The sequence below is a fragment of the Trichechus manatus genome, unplaced genomic scaffold, assembly GCF_000243295.1.
Source record: "Trichechus manatus latirostris isolate Lorelei unplaced genomic scaffold, TriManLat1.0 scaffold00003, whole genome shotgun sequence".
In the NCBI taxonomy this organism is placed as follows: Eukaryota; Metazoa; Chordata; class Mammalia; order Sirenia; family Trichechidae; genus Trichechus; species Trichechus manatus.
Window position 1 is genome coordinate 10,494,847 of NW_004443939.1, and position 21,970 is coordinate 10,516,816.

At 41.2% G+C, this 21,970-nt stretch overlaps 1 protein-coding gene across 1 annotated transcript in view; it reads left to right on the forward strand.

The window, feature by feature from the left end:
* Positions 1-21,970, forward strand: part of ROR1 (receptor tyrosine kinase like orphan receptor 1) — a 484,054-nt gene that overhangs the window by 308,281 nt on the left and 153,803 nt on the right. The window contains exons 3-4 of the mRNA XM_004369015.1: positions 14,135-14,422; positions 15,359-15,389. Coding sequence (XP_004369072.1) covers positions 14,135-14,422; positions 15,359-15,389 — 319 coding nt within the window. The remainder of the gene's footprint in view (positions 1-14,134; positions 14,423-15,358; positions 15,390-21,970) is intronic.

The window sequence follows — 21,970 nt, forward strand, 5'->3', positions numbered from 1 at the left end:
GAGCAAGCACTCTGCCAATATTTTTCAAAGGTTTATAACTCAACCATAAAAGGGGGAAATGCAGTTTTTAGGATGCAGTGTGGCATGCAGGGCCTAAGCCCAGGAGTCAAAGGCTTTGCTTTTTTGTTGTTTTTAAGTTAGAGCCTTATGAAGTTATAGTGAAGCAAGGTAAAAGCTGGTGGCTTTGTTGTTATTGTTTGGTTTGGTTTTGCAGGACTGGGAAAAGCTGTAAGTGACTTCTTGGAATGTAAATGTGCATTATACCTGAAGAGTTTTTATACCCATGAATTTATTTATCATGCTAGCATTCCGCTGAGGATAGAAGTTTAGTTGAAAAAAAAAAAATACCATTTTAAAGTTAGGATGAGTGCAGGCTGAGGAAGTCAGAGACCAGATTGGGAATATTTCTCCAAGACTCGAAGACCAATTCTCAATCCAGAAACCTCAGGCCCAAAGATTTGGTTAGAGAAATTTGACTGTATCAAAATCAAGTCACTGTTCTGAAGGTTAAGTGTATTTTTGCGTGTAACTTCTGTATATTCTTATTGATATTTATAAATTTAAATGAAATATGTGCACGTGATATACATGAAGTAACAAAATGATATCCCCAAATAACAAGAATGATTTGAAAAATTGCAATAAAGTAAATTGGATACTGAAGCCACGGAAGTCCAGAAAAGCTTATAACAAGAAAAAAAGTTGCTAGAGTAACCTTGTTGGAGGTTGCTAATGATCCCATTAGATAACCCTGGAGTAAAAACAAGGGCAGCTAAAGATCAAAGCATCTTTTTCTTTGTTGTGAGGAGGTGTCATTCAGATGAATTCAGGTGAGTTAATAGTGGAAGAAGTTCTCAATGACAGTAGAGTATATGAAATTGTTGTTGGGAGGAGACAAGTTGGGAATGAGAAAGGGTGTGAGATATAACTGGGTTCCAGTGCTAGCCATCAGAACACCAGCTGTGCTAAAACCTCTATAAGCCTTTGTTTCTTCATCCTTAAAATGGGGCTGAAACACCTATGTGCATCACAGGGTTCTAAAGATAAATTGCAGCGATGTATGTAAAGTACCTGATAGAATCAGTGCTCAATACATTATGCCTTCCTTTTGCTTCCCACCCTTATTACTTATACCTGGGACACAAAGCAGCCTAACTGCTGGAGGCCAGCCGTTCTCTTTCTGCAAAGATGTTAACTACTTAAGAGGGAAAAATCTTTCCCTGAGCATTTGAGAGTCCGTTTACGTACAATTGGCCTGCTTCGAAAAAATGACTTATTCATGAAAACAAACCTCTAGGTAGCAAAGTTTTCTTAAACTTCTTTGAGTGGCTTTGAGTACTTACTGCACTTCCGAAGACCTATAAAGGCGCTGACTTTCCCTTGTTAGCCTAGATTTATAGGGGGTTTCGCTCTAAGTGCACATTTGCAGAACCATTTCTGATGTATGTGCAATCCCTCCCCAAAAAGGAGCTGCATCATTGACCGTTTGTTGTCCTGTGGACCCTCTTAAAACCCACTCTTGTTTCTCAGAGGTCATTAGCCCCAGCTCAGCTTGATGCATTAGTACTTGAGCTCTCAAGAAAATGTTAGTGTCACCCAAGACCCAGCCAGGCACTTCTTTCCTTTGATTTTTAACCTCAATGTCCCCTGGTCTAGAGCAGCTTCGCTCAGCCATAAAACGTTTATCTTCATAGTGCCTTCTCTGTACCTGATTGGGGACATAGGATGAATACTGGAGAATTCAAGGAAGAGGTCTCTGTTGGAGATGTGACAAAATGCTTAATGTCTCAGAGTTGGTTTCTTCGTCTGAACAATGGGGATTGTAGTAGAGAATCCTCATAGGAATTTTTGAGGAGTAATGAATTACAGGCCTCCGCAGGAAGCCAGGCAAGAATCTATGGTCAGGAAATGGTAGCTGTAATTACTGTAGCCAAGTGTGCTCCTGTTGGCTGCACAGGAGTGTTACTTTGGGGAGCACTGATCAATTAAATTAGATTCTCTAGGAGTGGGACTCAGATACCAGTTTTTTGTTTTTTTTTGTTTTTTAATTCCTCAGTAAGAGTTGAGAACGTCTGCGGCTCTAATTATAGCTCCCTGTGGTGAATACTTTTGATGTTTTAGATGATTGTCGTCTCATTTAACCCCCACAACAATCCTATCAGGTAAGTACAACTGTTAGCCCCATTTTAAAGTCGAGGAGACTGAGGCTTAGAGAGGTTTGTTGTTGTTGTTAGATGGCATCAGGTTGGCCTTGAGTCATGGCAACCCTGTGCACAATGCAATAGATGACCCGTCCTGCATCAACCCTGTGATCAGTTGGGGATTGGACCATTGTGATCCATAAGGTTTCACTGGTTGATTTTTGGAAGTAGATCACCAGGCCTTTCTTTCTTGTCCATCTTAGTCTTAGTCTAGAAGCTCCGCTGAAACTTGTTCAGTATCCTAACAACAAGCAAGCCTCCACTGACAGACGGGTGGTGGCTGCACATGAGGTACATTGACTGGGACTCGAACCCAGGTCTCCATCATGGAAGGTGAGAATTCTACTGGAAATAAGAGGTGGTGCCCAGATTTGAGCCCAGGCAATCTGACTCCAGAGCATATGTCCTTAATTACTGTGCTCTAATCCATTATGGGAGCCCTGGTGGCGCAGAGGTTAAGAGCTCCGCTGCTAATCAAAAAGTTGGCAGTTTGAGTCCACCAGCCGCTTTTTGGAAACTCTATGGGGCAGTTCTACTCTGTCCTATAGGGTCGCTATGAGTCAAAATCAACTCGATGACAATGGGTTTGGTTTATTTATTTATTTTTTAATCCATTATTATAAATAGCACCTCCAATGAGGCCCTGTAATGGGAACTAAGCTCCAGCAGGTGGGGTCATGAAGGTCTAGGGCTTCAGCAGGTGGGGTCATCGATGGTGTAGGGCTCTCTCCATACCTTTCGCTAACTGACCTCCTGCTCCTGCCGCTGCCCCCAACCCGCAGTGCTTGGGACTTCCCAGCAGCCTCACATCGATAACAAACTGTGGTTATTCAGAAGTCCCTTGCTATTTCGGCTGATTTTTATTAAACGCAACTTGTGGCTCCAACTCAAGAATGCAAAAGCCGATTTAGATTATGCTTTGCATTGAGTTTATTAAGATAAAAAAATATTTCCCGAGATAGTGAGTCAGAAGTATTTATGGTGAAGTGTGCTGAAAGTGAATGCAGGTTGGTAGCGTGAACAGAATGTTCTCTCAAAGTCAAATGCGATGATCTAACTCTGTTTGGCAGCCTTCTTTTATGTTTAGCTAAGCATTTTATTTCATGTCAGGAACCTCCTCCCTCTTCTGAAAAGGATCGGTCATGTAGGAGGCTAGGATTTTGGCATGTGCCTCTTTTGATACTGAGGCCTAGGTCTTGAGCCTAATTGTGACTGGCTCCTCGGACTGACTGGCTGGGTTGCCATAACAAAGGGCTGTTAAACTTTTTATATCTCAGTTTCTCTCACCTGTCAAAATGAGAACTCTTGGCCCCGCCTCCCTCCCCGTGGAGAGGTGGGAGGGCACTTTGAAAATTAAGTAATAAACGTTGGGAGGGATTTGTGTATATGACGTCTTGTCAAGCAAGTAAGTAATAAATTGGGTGTCTCCAAGGCTAATTTGCCCGAAATACACTTGAGCCTTCGATTTACTGAATCAGCCAGCATTTATTAAATGCCTACGAAGTTCACAATAACACATGGAGTGCTGGGGGAATACAAAAAAAGAAAAAGGAGGAAACGGAGTCTCAGTTCACAGCGAGCTCAGAAACTAACTTCTTTTTTCTCGCAGTTCACTTTTTAGGTTGATTAAGTGTCGGTATGAAGGATGCCTGTGCTGTATTAAAAAGCTCATTCCCAGTGATGACTTCCAGTTACATCATAAGTAACTAGTAGTGATTTAGTTGTGCTCTCTACCCTGTGGGTGTTGTCACGCGCTAGACAGACTCACAGTAAGAGCAAGAGCATTCTTCAGTCCTCGTTAGGGGTGGTGCAAAGGACAATGACAGACTACGGTCTGGGTTTATTGGGAAATGGTATATTGAATACTAGTTGAGAGTATGGTCTTTGAGGAAACTCTGGTGGCATAGTGGTTAAAAGCTATGGCTGGTAACCAAAAAGTCAGCAATTCAAATCCACCAGGCGCTCCTTGGAAACCGTATGGGGCAGATCTACTCTGTCCTGTAGGGTCGCTATGAGCCAGAATTGACTTGACGGCACTGGGTTTGTTTTTTATTTTTATTTTTTGGTGTGGTCTTTGGTGTCCAGAGGCCTGGGTTTGACTCCTGGCTCTGCTGCTTTGTAGCTCGGTGACTTGGCAATTACTTAGTCTATTTGTGTCTCGGTTTCTTTATCATTCAAATGAGGGTGATAATAGTGTCTATCTCAAGGATTATTTTCCGTATTAAATAAGTTAATGTGTATTAAGTCACTTAGGACAGTGCCCGGCACCTAGTAAATGCTCAAAAAAATGTTAGCTATGATCACTGCTTTCTATGGGCAATGGGGAAAAGTGGTAGCACTAAAAGGATACTGGCGTTTTGTTTTCCTACATTACAAAAAATTCTTTTTTATCCAGAATCTCATACTTTTGCCCAAATCGGCCATAATCACTTGGGATTGCCCCAGAGGCCCAAGCTGCTAGATCAGAAATAGAAAACAGGCCATGAAAGCAGCTCTCTGATTTACAGTGCTCAGGGCCTGAGCTAAACCATTTTGTTAGAGAGGCTCACACCAGTTCAGGGCCCAGAGAGGCAGGGGAGGGGCACAGGAGGGACTGCAGCTGTGGAGTGTGATGGAAAGAGCACTGGGCTTGGAGTTCCAGCCCTGGCTTTGCCATTTAAGAGCCATGGGACAGGTTTTTAAGTCCTCTCCCTGCAGTTTATCCATAGTGCGAAAGCAGTGGTAGGTGAAGCTGCTAGCGCTTTAGCGCAAATCAAGACAGTGCATCCAGCTGTGCCAGTAGTCACTGGATTCTTCACTGCCATGCACTTGTAGTTTTTTAAAAAATCCCAGTTGCACTTAAGAATGTCTTTGATAAAACTGTAAAGATTTTTAATTTTGTTAAATCTTAACCCCTTGAGCATGAATCTTAATATTTTCTGTGGTGAAATGAGAAGTATATATAAAACACTTCTCTGCATACTGAAATGATATGGTTATATCAAAGAAAAGCATTTGAGATGTAAGCTGACGTAGCCACTTTTTACTGAAAAAATGATGTATAAACAAACTACGGCCAGTTAGACTTGAGCGTTCTTGAAAATGAACAATATAAGCCGGTCACTTAAAGGAAATGAGGGACAGTATTGGTGGCCAATGATAAAATTTGAGCGTTCAAACAAAAGTTGGAATTTTGGAAAACTTTTGTTCGCTACCATGAACTTAACAGTGTCCTAGTACATAAAGACTTTTCTGATGAGATCAGTGATGATATTAATGAATGTGATTTTTTTTTAATATTGTACAATTAGATGTGTCCACATTTGGAAGATCTGCAGAACTCAAAACTAAAAAAAAAACAAACCCATTGCCCTCGGAGTCGATTCTGACTCATAACGACCCTATAGGACAGAGTAGAACTGCCCGATAGGGTTTCCAAGGAGCAGCTGGTGGATTCGAACTGCTGACCTTTTTGGGTAGCAGCTGTAGCTAGTGAACCAATATTGTCTAACTGATGAATGCACGGTGGTTTAAAATCATATGTGGGCGAAAGATCCATTCAAAGTGTCCAATAAATCAATCAACTTTAACGTAACAGATTATGAAAAGTTCATTGATATAGTTTGAGATTTCACACTGCAGCTAACTTTTAAGAAACTACCACCTGTCAGATTTTGGTGTAGTAGTAAAGAAGAATATCATCAATTATCTGAAAAAGCATTTTCTTCGTATAAGTCATATGCCAAAACAACATATCTCAACAGATTGAATGCAGAAACAGAAGAACCCAGCAACAATATAAAACAGTGCCAAACTTACCGTTTATTTTTTGATTTGGAAAACATATTTTTCAGAAAAATACAGTATTTATGTTAGCAAGAAATGGGATTAGTTTTATTTCTAAGAAAATTGTAAGCAAATATTTTTGAATTTTCTTTTTGGGGTCCTTGATATTTTCAGAGGAATCCTTGGGTGCTACGAATGGTTAAGTGGTCAACTACTAGCCGAAAGGTTGACAGTTCACACTCACTCAGAGGCACCTTGAAAGACAGGCCTGGAGATCTCCTTCTGAAAGGTCGTAGCCTTGCAAACCCTATGGAGTAATTCTACTCTGCACACATGGCGTTCCTATGAGTCAGAATTGACTCGATGGCAACCAACAATAATGTTTTAAGAGTGTAAAGGCATACTGAGTCCAAAAAGTTCCAAGAACCTCAGGACTAGTTCTTTAAATCATGGACTCTGGAACCAAAATAATTTGGTTTAAATCTCAGTTCTTCTGCTTACTGTCTGTGTAATCTTGGACAACTTCCTTGCCCTCTTTGTGCCTTAGGTTTTTGATGTGTAAAATGGATGGGGATAATAACAGTTTGTTGCAACACCTTGCCGTTTAATAAGTACCATTTGTTGTTGTTAGTTTCCCTCAAGTGGATTCCAACTCATGGCAACTCATGTCTATAGAGTAGAGTAGAACTGCTCCATAGGTTTTTCAAGGCTGTGACCTTTCGGAAGCAGATCGACAGGCCTGTCTTCTGAGGTGCCTCTGAGTGGGTTCGAACCACCAATCTTTTGGCTAGTAGTCAAATGCTTAACTCTTTGTGCTACCCAGAGACTCCTAAGTACCATTAGTTATTATCATCATTGTTATTATATCGTCATCATTATTGTCATCATCATCATTATTGCTACTTCTACCACTGGGAGACATAGTTGGAGATGGAGTCAGCAGAACTGGAATTTTTTTTCTGTCTTAGAAACTACAAAAACCAAACCCACTGCCACTGAGTCAATTCCAACTCATAGCCACCCTATAGGACAGAGTAGAATTGCCCCATAGAGTTTCGAAGGCTGTAAATCTTCACAGAAGCAGACTGCCACAGCTGGTGAGTTCGAACTGCTGACTTTCCGGTTAGCAGTCAAACGCTTAACCACTGCACCACCAGGGCTCCCTCTCAAGTGAGATTGTATCCCACATCCCACTCATCAGACTGCCATCCCAACATTTGTGGTCATGTAAGAAGGGAAAGAGAGGAGCATTGGTGGCACAGTAGTTAAGCGCTCAGCTGCTAACCAAAAGGTTGATGGCTCAAACCCACTAACCACTCTGCTGGAGAAAGATGTAGCAATCTGGTCCAGTAAAGATTACAGCCTTGGAAACCCTATAGGGCAGTTATACTCAGTCTGGTAGGGTCACTACGAGTTGGAATTGACTTGACTGCGACGAGTTTTAAGAAAGGAAAGAAGGACAGGAAAGCTGACCTCTTCAGAGCTCAAGCACACATTGTCAGGAGGATTAAATCTCATCACAGACACTGAAAAAAGTGCAAACAGCCAGGTTTAAATGTAGAGGCACAATTCCTTTGTCTGTCATTCAAGCTCAGTCGGTTCCAGTGCTTCTGTGACTGACAGTTTATGGACTGTTCCAGGAGGAGCAGAACCACAGACTCATGTTGTAGATCATGAAACTGAAGCCCAGGGAGGCAAACTGACTGCCTGGTACACACAGCTAGCCAGTGGCAGAATGAGTCCTGGGATTCAGTTCATGGATTTCCTCCATACGGCCCTGGTGGCAAAGTCGCTAAGAGCTACGGCTACTAACCAAAAGGTTGGCAGTTCAAATCCACCAATCACTCCTTGGAAACTTTATGTGGTAGTTCTACTCTGTCCTTTAGGGTCGCTATGAGTGAAATTGACTCAGTGGCAATGGTTTGGTTGTTCTGGTTTGTTTTGTTTTTTTGGCCCCTTCGCTGGGACACCCATGTGTTCTCTAACAGGAATGACTAGTCCAGAACCTGCAATGGTCATGCCAAGCTTTGGGTGTAGAGACAATGGGTCCTGTATTGAGGCCCATGACGCCCGTACAGAAAGATCCATTCTGGGAAGAGAATGGATCCTGTCCAGGGGGATTGTTAACAACAATACTGAGATACAGACACGCGTTTTCCTTTTGCCTTTCAGTCACAGAATGCTTTTGCGTTGTTTAGGCCGAAGATTGTTCTGATGTTTAAAGCCTTGCCAAACTAAGAACCAGATCATTTGCTTGTTTTGCTTACTAAGTGAGCAGCTACAGATGGCAAACAAATTTGAACATTCTTCCTCATCAGTGGAAAGTTAAAATCAAATTCCCTGTGTTTGTGTCAAGGCTCTTTTGTTCAGTAAACACAGATCTGTTTACGTTTCCTTTGTTGTCTATGGAAACACACTACTTTGGGCCAGCTACTACACTGATTTCAAGATGCCCTGCAACCCTCTTCTTTTTTTTTTTTTTTTTAATTGATATTAGATTTTAGATATAAAGCTTCAGGAGCAAAGTATCTATTCTCAGTCCTTCAGTGTATTAGCCATGTGATTTTGGGCAAGTGGCTTAACTTTCTGAGTCTCATATTCCTGTCTTGTGAAGTCAGGACTAGAATGGTGATCTCTAAAATCTTTTCCAGTCCCTGAGTGGTGCAAACAGTTAATGTGCTTGGCTGTCAAACAAAAGGTTAGTGGTTCAGGTCCATCCAGAGATGCCTCAGAAGAAACGCCTAGTGATCTACTTCCGGAAAGTCAGTCACTGAAAATCCTATGGAGCATGGTTCTACTCTGATACACATGAGGTCGCCATGAGTCAGAATTGGCACAACGGCAACTGGTCAAAGTTTCTTCCAGCTCTGAAACTGCCTAATTTTGTGGGTGTGCAACAGCACTGTGAAATGGAACATACAAAGAAAAATAAATATCAGACAGCTGTTCGTTGGCCAGGAAACGAATCGTTTGGATGGATAATTATTCCCCATTTTTAGGAGTCATATATTTGTGAGGAAAATAAAGTAGATAATACAATAATAGTTACATTCACATGCTGGTTGCTCTGTGCCAGACACTGTTCTAAGCCCTTTCCATGTGTTAATTTATGAGGATTAACGTTAATTCCTCACAACAGTCCTATGAAGAAGGTACGATTATTAGACCAATTTCACAGATAACAAAACTGAGACACAGTTTTACCCAGGGTCACACAGCGGATAAGTAATAGAACCAGGATGTGAACTCAGACAGTCTGGCTCCAGAGTCTTGGAAGGTTGATTTCATACAATGGAGCAGCTCATACTGATTTATTTTCAGTAAATCTTAAGATGAGTATGCCTTCAGAGTATAATTGAAATACTCCCCATCTCAGTTACCTAGTGCTGCTGTTACAGAAATAACACAAGTGGTTGGCTTAAAAAGAGGAGAAATTTATTTTCTCACAGCTCTGGAGGCTAAAGTTTACATCAGGGTCTTGGCTGTGTTGATTCCTTCTTGCTGGTAGCCCTAGACATTCCTTGGTTCTTATACATGTAGATAATTCCCATATATCGCCTGTCTTCCCCTGTGTGTGTTTGTGTCTGTATCTATTCTGGTCTTTTAATAACTCAGAGGTGATTAGGTTCAGGATCCAACCTACACTGGTATGACCTCAACTGATTGATTGATTGCCTTATGTTAGATTGCATTGTGGAAGATAATCTGCTCTACCCAAGGCCAACTGATTTTATCTCATGATTAAATCATAACGGCATATGGCCAGGATTTCAATACATATTTTGGGGGACACAGTTCAATCCATTTCATTCCCTGGTTAAAAAACCCCAATCAAACCTGGTGCTGACCCATAGCGACCCTATAGAACAGAGTAGAACTGCCCCACAGGGTTTCCAAGGCTGTAGCCTTTACAGGAGCAGACTGCCACATCTGTCTCCGACAGAGTGGCTGATGGGTTTGAATTGCTGACCTATTGGTTAGCAGCCAAGCACTTTAACCACTGTGCCACTAGGGCTTTCTTTCCCCCAGTTACAGATCTCAAAAAAGAGTTATTTTTCTCCAGCTCTTGGCTTTTGGATAATGTGTGTTCCTGGAAGAAAAAACTCAAAGCATTGTGTGTTCGTGAGTATGAGTATGGTGTCATGAGAAGCAGCTGGGGTTTGGAGGGAAAAGAAATAGGTTAAAATTCCAGCACACCCTCTTATAAGCTATGTGGGCTTAGCCACAAAGCTTGCTAGGACTTCAGCAACAACCACCTGTGGGAGAAAGCCAGCGAGAAAAAATGGAAATGACTAGACTAGAGATACGAGTGACTACACAGGTGGTAATGTGAACACTGAGGCATTTATTTGCCCAATAGCTGGCATTATGGTCTCTGGGGAGTGTGGCCTGATCCTGGTTGGCTTTGATATTTAAAGAAGGTAGGAATCTGGGGGGTGGAGCCAGGCTACGGGCGTCTTTAAGTGATGACACCTCTTGCCATCTGGTTGGCACTCACATGGTTCCAAGGAGACCCCTCCACCTCAAAGCTGGAACCATAAGCTGGAGGGACAGGAAACAGGATGTGACCTCAGGATGAAAGGTCTGCCAGGTGATAGGCAGGGGACCTAGAGTCTCAGCATAAGAGGTCCGGAGAGATACTTAGATCCTGAAGGGAAACTGGAACACCAGCCAGAACTCCTGGCCAAAGCTTAGAGCCAATAACCAGACAATCCTGGCCAGAGTTAGTAGAAAATCACAGTCCCGTGGTGTGTGGGTGTCCAGGGCTCACCTTGGATTTAGGGAGTAAGTTCTAGTTCTGTCCCCATCCCTCAGTGGGACTCCACCTCCCAAAGCAGTCTGGTGGAGTGGAAAAAGCATAGGTTCTTGACCTGAATAGATCTGAATTGGATCTCAGTACAGCCACGTGGCCTGGGGCAAGTCACTTAACCTGTCTGATCCTAGGTTTCCTTATTGTAAAACAGTGGCACTAACTCCTTCCTCCTTCCTTGCAGGTGGGGGTAAACAGTAGACTAAAACGAAAGCAAAAAACAAAACCTATTGCTGTCTAGCAGATTCCGACTCAAGATGACCAAAGGCCCTGGCATATGATAAAAAACAAACCAGTTGCCATCAAGTCAGTTCTGACTCATGGCAACCCCATGTGGGTCAGAGTACAACTGTGCTCCACAAGGTTTTCAATGGCTGATTTTTCAGAAGTAGATCACCAGGCCTTTCTTCCAAGGTGCCTCTGGGTAGACTTGAACCTTCAACCTTTTGTTTAGCAGCTGAGCACATTAACCATTTGCACAACCCAGGAATTCCTGGCAGATGGTAGGACTTCAAAATAGTCTTTCTGTTATTTTGCTATATCACCCAGTTGCCTCAGCTGGATTTTGTTTAGGCGTTTAACTAAGCCGTTAGTGCTGGAAGCTTCGGGCGTGATAAACAGCTTACTAACTGTGTGACTGTGGGGCAAATCAACCAATCTCTGAGACATGATTTCTCCATCTGCAACTGGAGATCATAATAATTAATGCGCCTTTCCTACTTCACCAGATTGTTAGAGAATAACATGAGATAGAGGTCGTAAAAACAGTTTTTAGCCTAAAAAGCCTAATACAGATGTTGTTGTTACTATAAAAATAATAGCAACATTCATTAACCTTTTTCAGTGCTTGCTTTTTTTTTGCCAAACACTGCTTTAAGTGCTTTCCATGTTCAACCCAATTTGATTTTAATCCTCCTGTAACATTTTTGCCACTTAGATTCCTGTTTATTATTCTTTTTTTTCACTTGGTTAAACTGAAGTATAGAGAGGCTAAGTAACATACTCTAGTTCACACAGATAGAGGGAGGCAGCACTCGGATTCAAACCCAGTCAATGAAACTCTAGAACCTTTCTAATGGATTATTAATCACAATGGCTATATTGGCGTTGTTATGTGTTCGCTATTTCTAAGTTCCGTCTCTACAGAGGGTACATAGGTATCCGTTCACAAGGCATGAGATGGGGTTGTAAGGCAATGATAATGTCTTCATAAAGCCACCTGTTAATTAGTCTCACTGCTTTGTGAGCATACCTCAAACGTCTTAGGAACACATGTGCTTATATCCATGAACAAACACATTTGTGGGTTGAGTATATATGCATATAGATTATAGAAACATGCTCAAAGATAGAGATCAGTATACAAATGTAAGGGAGCAAGGCATTAGCAAGATCATTTATGGGTTTATGATTCTGTTGTGAAGGATAATTATTCATTGGCCTAAATGAGATGAAAAGTATTATTATGGTAACACAGTGAGTGATGGTTATGCATAATCTTTTTTTCCCACCACGCACACATGATGAAGGCCATTCACACACATGACACACTCCTGTGGGGCTGCCTAGGCTTTGAGAGTACCCTTCCCTATTTTTTGGGGGGAAACTCTGGTGGCGTAGTGGTCAAGTCCTATGGCTGATAACCAAAAGGTTGGCAGTTTGAATCCACCAGGTGTGCCTTGGAAACCCTATGGGGCAGTTCTACTCTGTCCTATAGGGTTGCTATGAGTTGGAATCAACTCAACGGCAACGGGTTTTTAAAAATTTTATGTGGAAATTCAAAGCAAATAATGCAAGCATCATTTGTTGTTTGGCATGTACGAAAACACTTCACAAGCATTTGGGTAATTAAATTAGCCAGTTAAAAAATCTCAAAAAAGGGTCATTTTTCAATAACCTTGCATCAAATTCAACAAATTTACTATGATGTACTTGGCTCTGTCCAGTACAGTAGCCACTAGTCACATGTGGCAATTGAAATTAAAAAATTCAGTTCCTCAGTTGCTCTAGGCTCGTTTCAAGTGCTCAGTAGCCACATGTGGCTAGTGGCTACCAAGTAGACAATGCAGATTGTAGACATTTGCATCATTGCAGAAAGTTCTATTGGGCAACACTGCTAGATATAGTAGGATGCACGGGATGCAGTGATGACCACAACAGTCATGTTGCCTGCTCTTATGAGGCTTATAATCCTGCAGTGAAGACAGCTGCTAAACCAGTCATCACGGGTTGGAGGGTAGGGGAAGGAAAGAGGCAAGGGGATCTTCCCAAGGATGGGTGGGCAGAGAAAATGAAATAAAAAAAAATTCCTTATATGGGAGTGACAGACAAATTTTTTAAATGAGTTAAATATTTTCTCTGCAACTAGATTTCACAGATATTAGTGACGTTTAAATATTATTTTATTGAAGAATAAGCTGAAATAAAACTTACACATTATTAAAATGTTTAATGCAATGAATCTGAAAAGAAGCCAAATACAAAATGTACATACAGTATGATTCCATTTCTATGAAATTCTAGAACAGGCAAAGTATATCTATGGTGATAGAAATCCAGACAGCAGCCTGGAGGTGAGTGGGTGGGAGCAAAGATTGACTGCAAAGAATCTCTGGGGTGTTGATGTTCTCTTGACTGGGATGTTGGTTACATGCATTTGTCAATACAATTCATAAGAACTGTATGCTTAAGATACAGCATACAATGCGTAGAACTGTATGCTTCAGATCTGTGCATTTCAGACTGTAAATTATATCTCAGTTAAAAATTTAATGCATAGAATTATACATTGTAACCTGTTATGGCTGATATGAATAATACTATGGAAATAGACATTGACTCATCACTTTGCCAGTGGCCTGATCTTTATAACCTTTGTGTCATCACTGGGAAATAGGTTTCCAGCATCCTTCCTGATCTCATGCCGTGTGGATATAAATGTGTTGCTCCCACTCTTCCCAGTTCTTGATGCTTTCTTTCTTATCAAAAGTGGACAAGCTAAAAGAATGCTTGCCAGAATGTTAAGAATGGCGTTCTTTTGAGGTGAGGAGATTTGACGTGAATTTTACGTCTTTCTCGTCCTCGCTGTATTGTTGGCATTTTTAAACAAAAACTCTGCTATTATTAGTAACAAATTTCCTTCCAAACAGCGGGCTCTATGAGTAATTATTTAGTGGTCATGGGACCTTGGTAAATGTATAATTTTATTCCTTGTCTGTTTCCAGCACGTCCTCCTATTGAGTGTCTTTACAATCCTGGGGCACACTGGGGTGGATTTGGATTCCATCCATCAGGCCGCTGGGAAGTGCTCTCCAGCTGTTTGACCTCTCACCTGCCTCCTTCCCCGCTGTGTTCACAGATTCTTACCTGACCTTGGATGAACCAATGAATAACATCACCACGTCCCTGGGGCAGACAGCAGAACTGCACTGCAAAGTCTCTGGGAATCCACCTCCCACCATCCGCTGGTTCAAAAATGACGCACCAGTGGTCCAGGAGCCCCGGAGGATCTCCTTTCGGGCAACCAACTATGGATCTCGGCTGCGGATCAGAAACCTGGACACCACAGACACGGGCTACTTCCAGTGCGTGGCGACGAATGGCAAGAAGGTGGTTTCTACCACTGGAGTCTTGTTTGTCAAGTTTGGTAAGCAGCCTCCTACTGGGTCTGGCCTTTGGTTCTAAGACCAGCGTGGGATAACGGCTAGAGTCCGTGGGGGAGAGGAAGGACGGAAAGAACACTTAATGAGAATGTACTATTTGCCCAGGAGTCCATGGGTGGTGTAAATGATGAAGCACTTGGCTACCTAAAGGTTGGCAGTTCGAATCCAACTAGAGGCACCTTAGAAGAAGGGCTTGGTGACCTACTTCTGAAAGGTCACAGTCACTGAAAACACTATGGAGCACAGTCCTACTCTGAAACACATAGGGTCACCATGAGTTGGAATTGACTCGACAGCAACTGATTGTTACTGGTTACTATGTGCCCAGCAACCCTAAAGCTGGTACAATTATACCATTTTACAAATAAGTAAACCAAGGCCCAGAGGTTAAGTACTATGCCCAGGGTTGCCCAACTAGAGAAGACGTGGGATGGAGTCCAAATCTGTCTGACCCCACAGCCCCTTTCTAACCCACCATGCCATTGAGCATTTCTTCCCAGCAAGGATGTTCCTTGTCTGGAGAAGTTAGGAAGATTTGTAGTATTTTTGCCCCTTTTTCTGTCGTTGCCATCAGAGACTATTTGCTCACTGTTGTAATCTAGGCCCTCCTGCAATCACTCAGCCTCCCACTGGAAACTCCCACAATAGTTTGAGGATGCCTGCTCTCTTGACTCATTTTTCAGCACTTGACTTAGCATTTTTTAGGCCCTGAGCTGTGGGATATAGACACGTTCTCACTGGTACATTTTTTTCATAGAGGTGGTTGGTGGGAACTGGAGCAAAATAATAAATCCCAGGAAGATAAATATCACCTCGGGGTGGTTGAGAACTCTAATTTGTAATAGTTTGACTATATGCACACTTGCCCTTCAGTAACCTAGACTGACTGTTTTCTTTTTGTTTTTCTTTCATTTCTTCAGGGCCCCCTCCCACTGCAAGTCCTGGATCCTCGTAAGTACTTTGTATCTCCTTTCTTGTCATTTGTAAGCATTTCTACTCAGGTTTCTAGGGCAAAGGCAATGCTGTCCTCTGCTTGGGCCAGCACTGCATTTCCAGATGTCATTCCATTTTGTCCTGCCCTCATTCCATTTTGCTCTTGCTCTGATGTGAAAATGCACAGGAGACCAGCATTGGCGGTAATCTCAAGCGTGGTGATGTTCATTCCACATGATCAAAGCAAAAATCTACTTACATTTACTATTTTAAAAGTAACCTAATAACATTCATCGAGAATGATGGAGTTGGTAAAAATCAAACAAAAGATGATAGGGTGCTGGCTTAGGAACATTTATTCTATGCTAAAAGGGTCTTCATTTCTGTAAGCTTTCTGGTGCTTTACTTACTGAACAGGGCAACAGTTAGGTGATCATTTGATTTTTTCATTCCCTTTCAAGAACTCAGAGGCAGAAGTTCTGACTCACACAGGGGACGAAAGCCCCATGCCTGCAATGAGTGTGATGTGGAAGTTTGATTCCTTTTGAGTCTCTTGTTAATAAAGTCTAAAGATCCAATTTTTTATTTTTTAATTTTTTTTTATTGTGCATATGGTGAGAGTTTACAGAGCAAATTAGATTCCCATTCAATAGTTTGTACACAAAGTGTTTCGTGGCCTTGACTTTATTTCCCACAATGTGTCAGCACTCTCCCCATATCCACCCTGGGTTCCCTGTTTCCTTTTGTCCTGATTTTCTACTGCTTTCTGCCTTTTCATCTTTGCTTTTGGGCAAATATTGCCCTTTGGATCCCTTATGGTTGATTGTTCTAATAAGCATGTTCCTCTTGGCTGTTATTGTTTGTTTTATTGGCTTGTCTATTGTTTGGCTGGAAGGTGGTCTCTGGGAATGGCTTCAGTTCCAAGTTTTCTGATCTAGAGGGTCAGAAGGCTGTCTTAGGTCCATCGTCTCGGGGGTTCCTCCATTCTCTGTCAGACCAGTAAGTCTGGTCTTTTTTGTGACTTTGATTTTTTGTTCTACATTTTTCTCTGTCTGTGATCCTCTGTTTTAATCCCAGTCAGAGCAGTTGAAAGATGTAATTTCTTTAACTGATACTGTTGTTGATTCATTTGTCCTTTATTCTGGCAAAGGGATTCTCATCTTTCACTCTAGGAGTATCCATTTGGGACATTTTTCTTTATGTATATTTTTTATTATTGGGAAAAGACCGGTTCATTAAAGCCCTTGCTCTGTAAGAAAACATCCTCTATATTTTGTAGACTTCCTAAGTAAAATTCACTGGTCTCTGCCATGACAGCATCAAAGTGTCTGACCTAGACTACACTATGGTAAATATAACAGCCACTTAATTTGCTCTAATCCCCTCTGTGCCACTTAATTACAGTGTAGGGTATTTTAGCATATTTGTGTGTGCCTGGAGGCCCCGTGGCCCACAATCCCATTAATAGAACAGGTAATGTGTAAAATAAACATTGGCCTTCAACCACACTGTTTGGCTATTTCATCGTCCAGTTAAAGGCAACTGTAAGAGCCTTTACAATCATCCAAGTGCTTATTGTATTCTACTTGCCCAGGTAGAAAATGTTGATTGGTCTTAAAACAAGGCAGAAGTTTGGTCACTCTGTTTTGCATTTCTTCAAGCTAATCTTTTTTTTTTTTTTTTTTTAATGATCACACTACTGGTTGATGTATGAATCCTTTTGAAGTCTTGTTTAAACAAAGATTAAAGCTTTTATTATTTACTGTGAAAATGCTTCCCACCCTGATACTTTATTTGTTCCTGTTAATCTGTGTTTCAAAAGTAGCTGATAATCTGTATCCCAGGCTGACTAATTTTCGCTAACCTGTATTTACTATTAGGCGCTGGGCTGTTGTCTTGCTGCCTGTCATATTTGCATCAGAGACCTCCTCTTTTATTATCAAAATTCTTTTCAAACACTTATATGTCCTTGTTTCTTGAAGTTTTCATTCTTTCTCCACTGCCATCATTCTGGAGAGCAAAATCTAAGTCTCTCATGGTTTTTAGCTTAATACAAAAATCGTCTACCGCTTTCATGACCTGATGTCTAACGAGAGAGTATTGAAGTTCCTCAAAGATGTTCAACTGCAGCTGAAGGTGTGCTTTGATGTCAGACACCCCTGTTTTATGTTAGCTGTCAGATTATCCATCACATTAATCTGCAATAGCATGAAATGTATAGTTGCCATGTTTGCTTGGAGAGAACGACAGTAAAATACAATCAAAAGTGGGAAATCCCATGGGGCCTTTTGCACTTCAGTCTCCATGTTCATTTTGGCACCCCTAGCTGGCATTTTAGAAACCCTGGTGGTGTGGTGGTTAAGAGCTACATCTGCTAACCAAAAGGCCAGTAGTGTGAATCCACCAGGCGCTCCTTGGAAACTCTATGGGGCAGTTCCACTCTGTCCTATAGGGTCGCTATGAGTCGGAATCGACTTGACAGCAATGGGTTTTATAGCTGGCATTTTGACACCCATTTTTCTCTTTCCCTTAGAAACTAGTGATGCATCTCTTTCTTTTCTCCTCTCTGACCTGCCACCACTACGCTCTTAGAATTCCTCTCTCCCTAAGATTAACTCCCAAATAGAATGCCAGTTCCCTTCCCTATCCTCATAGCCCCACCAAGCAGCCAAACCTCACTACAAGAAGACAAAAACCAAAACCCAGTTACTGCCAATTTGGTTCCAACTCATGGTGACCCTATGCATTTCAGAGTAGAACTGCTCCATAGGGTTTTCAAGGCTGTGACCCTTCAGAAGCAGATCATCAGGCCTTTCTTCCAAGATGCCTCTGAGTGGGTTCAAACCACTAACCTTTCATTTAGTAGTTGAGTGCTTAACCATTTGCACCACCCAAGAACTCCTACAAGGAGACAGGTAAAACATAAAATGATAACATGGGGAATTTCACAACTTTGAAGCTAGCTCTGAAAGCCTTTTGTCAAATTGGACAATGCTTTTTCCAAGGCAAGAGTGAAACGTAGTTATAAAACTGCTGTCTTTACCTTCAAGATGACAATCAAAGTTATGCAAAAGAAAACAAATGAAAATCAATGACAAATCCCCACCATTTAAAACAGTGAGATGTATTAAGTGTGTGAAGGCAGGTAAGGGCTCATTGCCATCTGTAGCAACAACTCCCAGCTGGGAAGGCCTAGAAGGTCCTTTGGACTATGACCCCGAAGGCAAAGCTGGTGTGACTGCAGTGGGTTTTTACAAGAAGCTTTCGGGATGGTATTTTAATTTGCAGAAGGAACAAGTTTGAGGTTTTAGTTTGGCTGTGTTCAAAGCTTCAGGCTGTATTTCTTCTGTCATTGCTGAGTCCCTGGCCCACCTCTAACAATTATAGGGCCTGGGGCATGAGTACAAATGCAGGCCCCCATACCATACATTTAAATATTTAAAAGTTATAAATCAAGCTAACAAATGGTTAGGTGAAATATGTTCTGTCCTCCCACCTTGACAAATATAACTTTGTAATGACAAAATTTAAAAAATATATGTAAAACTATGGGTTTTATGTGATAAAACCCGGGAACTATCAAAGATGACTACCTTAATCATTATTGTGTATGTCTGGGTATTCTTTTTACAGGCCAGAAGGAGTATACATAATTCATAGGTTGTTATATATTAGTTCCACAAAATTTATTTTTCAGCTTGCCTTCATTTCACCAAAAATCAGTACCTATATTGTTTTATACAAGATTTTTACAGAATTTGTATTCTATTAGCAACAATGACAAATTTGACAATCTTTCTTGAGTCACTGTAATTCTTAGTTTTTTATTAATTTCAACTTGGAGAAAATTCAACCTTTTAAAGTGTACAATTCCGTGTTTTTAGTATATTCACAGAGTTGTACAACCGTGCCAAAAACCTGTTGCCGTCAAGTCAATTCCTACTCATAGTGACCCCACAGGATAGAATTAGAGCTACCTGTTAGGGTTTCCAAGGCTGTAATCTTTACAGAAGCAAACTGCCACATCTTTCTCCTGCAGAGCAGCTGGTGGGTTCCAACTGCCAACCTTTCAGTTAGCAGCTGAGCTCTTACCCATTGAGCCAACAGGGCTCCCTGCAACTCTTACCACTATCTTATTTTAGAGTGTTTTCATCACCCCAAAAAGAAACCCTGTATCCATTAGCGGTCACTCTCCATTCCCCTCTCCTCCAGCCCCTGGTAGCCACTAATCTGCTTTCTGACTCTGTGCATTAGCCTATTCTGGAAATTTCATGTAAGTAGAATTATTAGAATATGTAGCCTTTTGTGTCTCCCTTCTTCCACTTAGCATTACATTCCCATGTTGTAACATGCATCAGTACTTCATTACTTTTTATGACCAAATAATATCCCATTGTATGGACATACCACATTTGTTTATCCATTCATCTGATGGTACACGTTTGGGTTGTTTCTGCTTTTTGCTATTATGAATAATGCTATTATGAACATTTATATACAGATATTTGTGTGAACATATGTTTTTCAATCCTGGGTATATTGGGAGTAGAATTCTTGGGTCATGTGCTAGTTCTGTGTTGACTTTTTCAGGAACTGCCAATCTGTTTTCCAAAGTGACTGCATCATTTTACTTTCCCACAAGGAATGTATGAGGGTTCCAATTTCTCCACATTCTCACTAACACTTGTCCATCTTTTTGGTTATAGTCATCCTAGTGGGTGTGAAGTAGCATTTTATTGTGGTTTTGGTTTACATTTTTGTAATGATCATGTTGAGCATCTTTTCATGTGCTTATTGGCCATTTGTATATCTTCCTTGAAGAAATGTCTATCCAAATTTGTTGCCCGTTTTTAAATTGTTTATTTGTCTTTCTATTTTTTGTATTGTAATAGTGCTTTATATATTTTGGATACTAGACCCTTATCAGAGCCCTGGTGGCATAGAGGTTAAGAGCCTGGCTGCTAACCATGAGGATGGTAGTTCAAATCCACCAGTCGCTCCTTGGAAACCCTATGGAGCAGTTCTACTCTGTCCTATAGGGTTACTATGAGTCAGAACCGACTTGACGGCACCTAACAACAATAAGACCCTTATCAGGTATGTGATTTGAAAATATTTTCTCCCATTCTGTGGGTTATCTTTTCATTTTCTTCATAGTATTCTTTGAAGCACAAATTTTTTAATCTTGATGAAGTCAACTTTATCTCTTTTTTTCCTTTGGTTGCTTATGCTTTTGTTTCATCTAAGAACCCATCGCTTAACTCAAGTTCATGAAGATTTACTTCTATTTTTCTTCTATGAGTTTTATAGGTTTAGCTCTTATGTTTAGTTCTTTGATCCAGTTTGAGCTAATTTCTGCATTTGGTATGAGGTAAGGGTCCAAATTCATTCTTTTGCATGTGAATATCCATTGTCCCAGCACCATTTGTTGAAAAGATTATTCTTTACCATTGAATTATCTTGGCATCTTCTTGAAAGCCAATTGACCATAAATATATGAGTTTACTTCTGGACTCTCAATTCTACTCCATCAATCTGTATGTCTTCCCTTATTCCAATTCCATGCAGTTTTGATTACTGTATATTTGTAATAACCTTTGAAATCAGGAAATGTGAGTTCTTTGTATCAGTCAGGTATTCACCAGAGAAACAAAACTAGTAGGAGATATATATGGAAACCCTGGTGCATAGTGGTTAAGAGCTATGGCTGCTAACCAAAAGGTCGGCAGTTGGAATCCACCAGGCACTACTTGGAAACCCTATGGGGCAGTTCTACTCTGTCCTATAGGGTCGTTATGAATTGGAATCGACTCAGTGGCAATGGGTTTGGGTTTTTTGGTTTATATATATATATACAAGCAGTTGTCTTACAGGATTATGTTGTTGTTAGGTGCTGTCGAGTCAGTTCCCACTCATAGTGACTATGTACAACAGAACGAAACGCTGCCCTGTCCTGTGCCATCCTCACAATCGTTGTTGTACTTGAGCCCATTGTCACAGCCACTGTGTCAATCCATCTTATTGAAGATCTTCCTCTTTTTCACTGACATTCTACTTTACCAGGCATAGTGTCCTTCTCCAGGGACTGATCCCTCTTGATAACAAGTCCAAAGTATGTGAGATGTAGTCTTGTCATCCTTGCTTCTAAGGAGCGTTCTGGCTGTACTTCTTCCAAGACAGATTTGTTCATTCTTTTGGCAGTCTATGGTATAGTCAATATTTTTCGCTGACGCCGTAATCCGAATGCATCGATTCTTCTTCAGTCTTCCTTATTCATTGTCCAACTTTCCCATGCGTATGAGGTGATTAAAAACACCATGGATTGGGTCAGGTGCACCTTAGTCTTCAGGGTGACATCTTTGCCTTTTAACATTTTAAAGAGGACTTTTGCAGCAGATTTGCTCAATGCAATACGTTGTTTGATTTCTTGACTGCTGCTTCCATGGATGTTGATTGTGGATCCAAGTAAAATGAAATCCTTGATAACTTCAATCTTTTCTCCATTTGTCCTGATGTTGCTTATTGGTCCAGTTGTGAGGATTTTTATTTTCTTTATGTTGAGGTGTAATCCGTACCAAAGGCTATGGTCTTTGATCTTT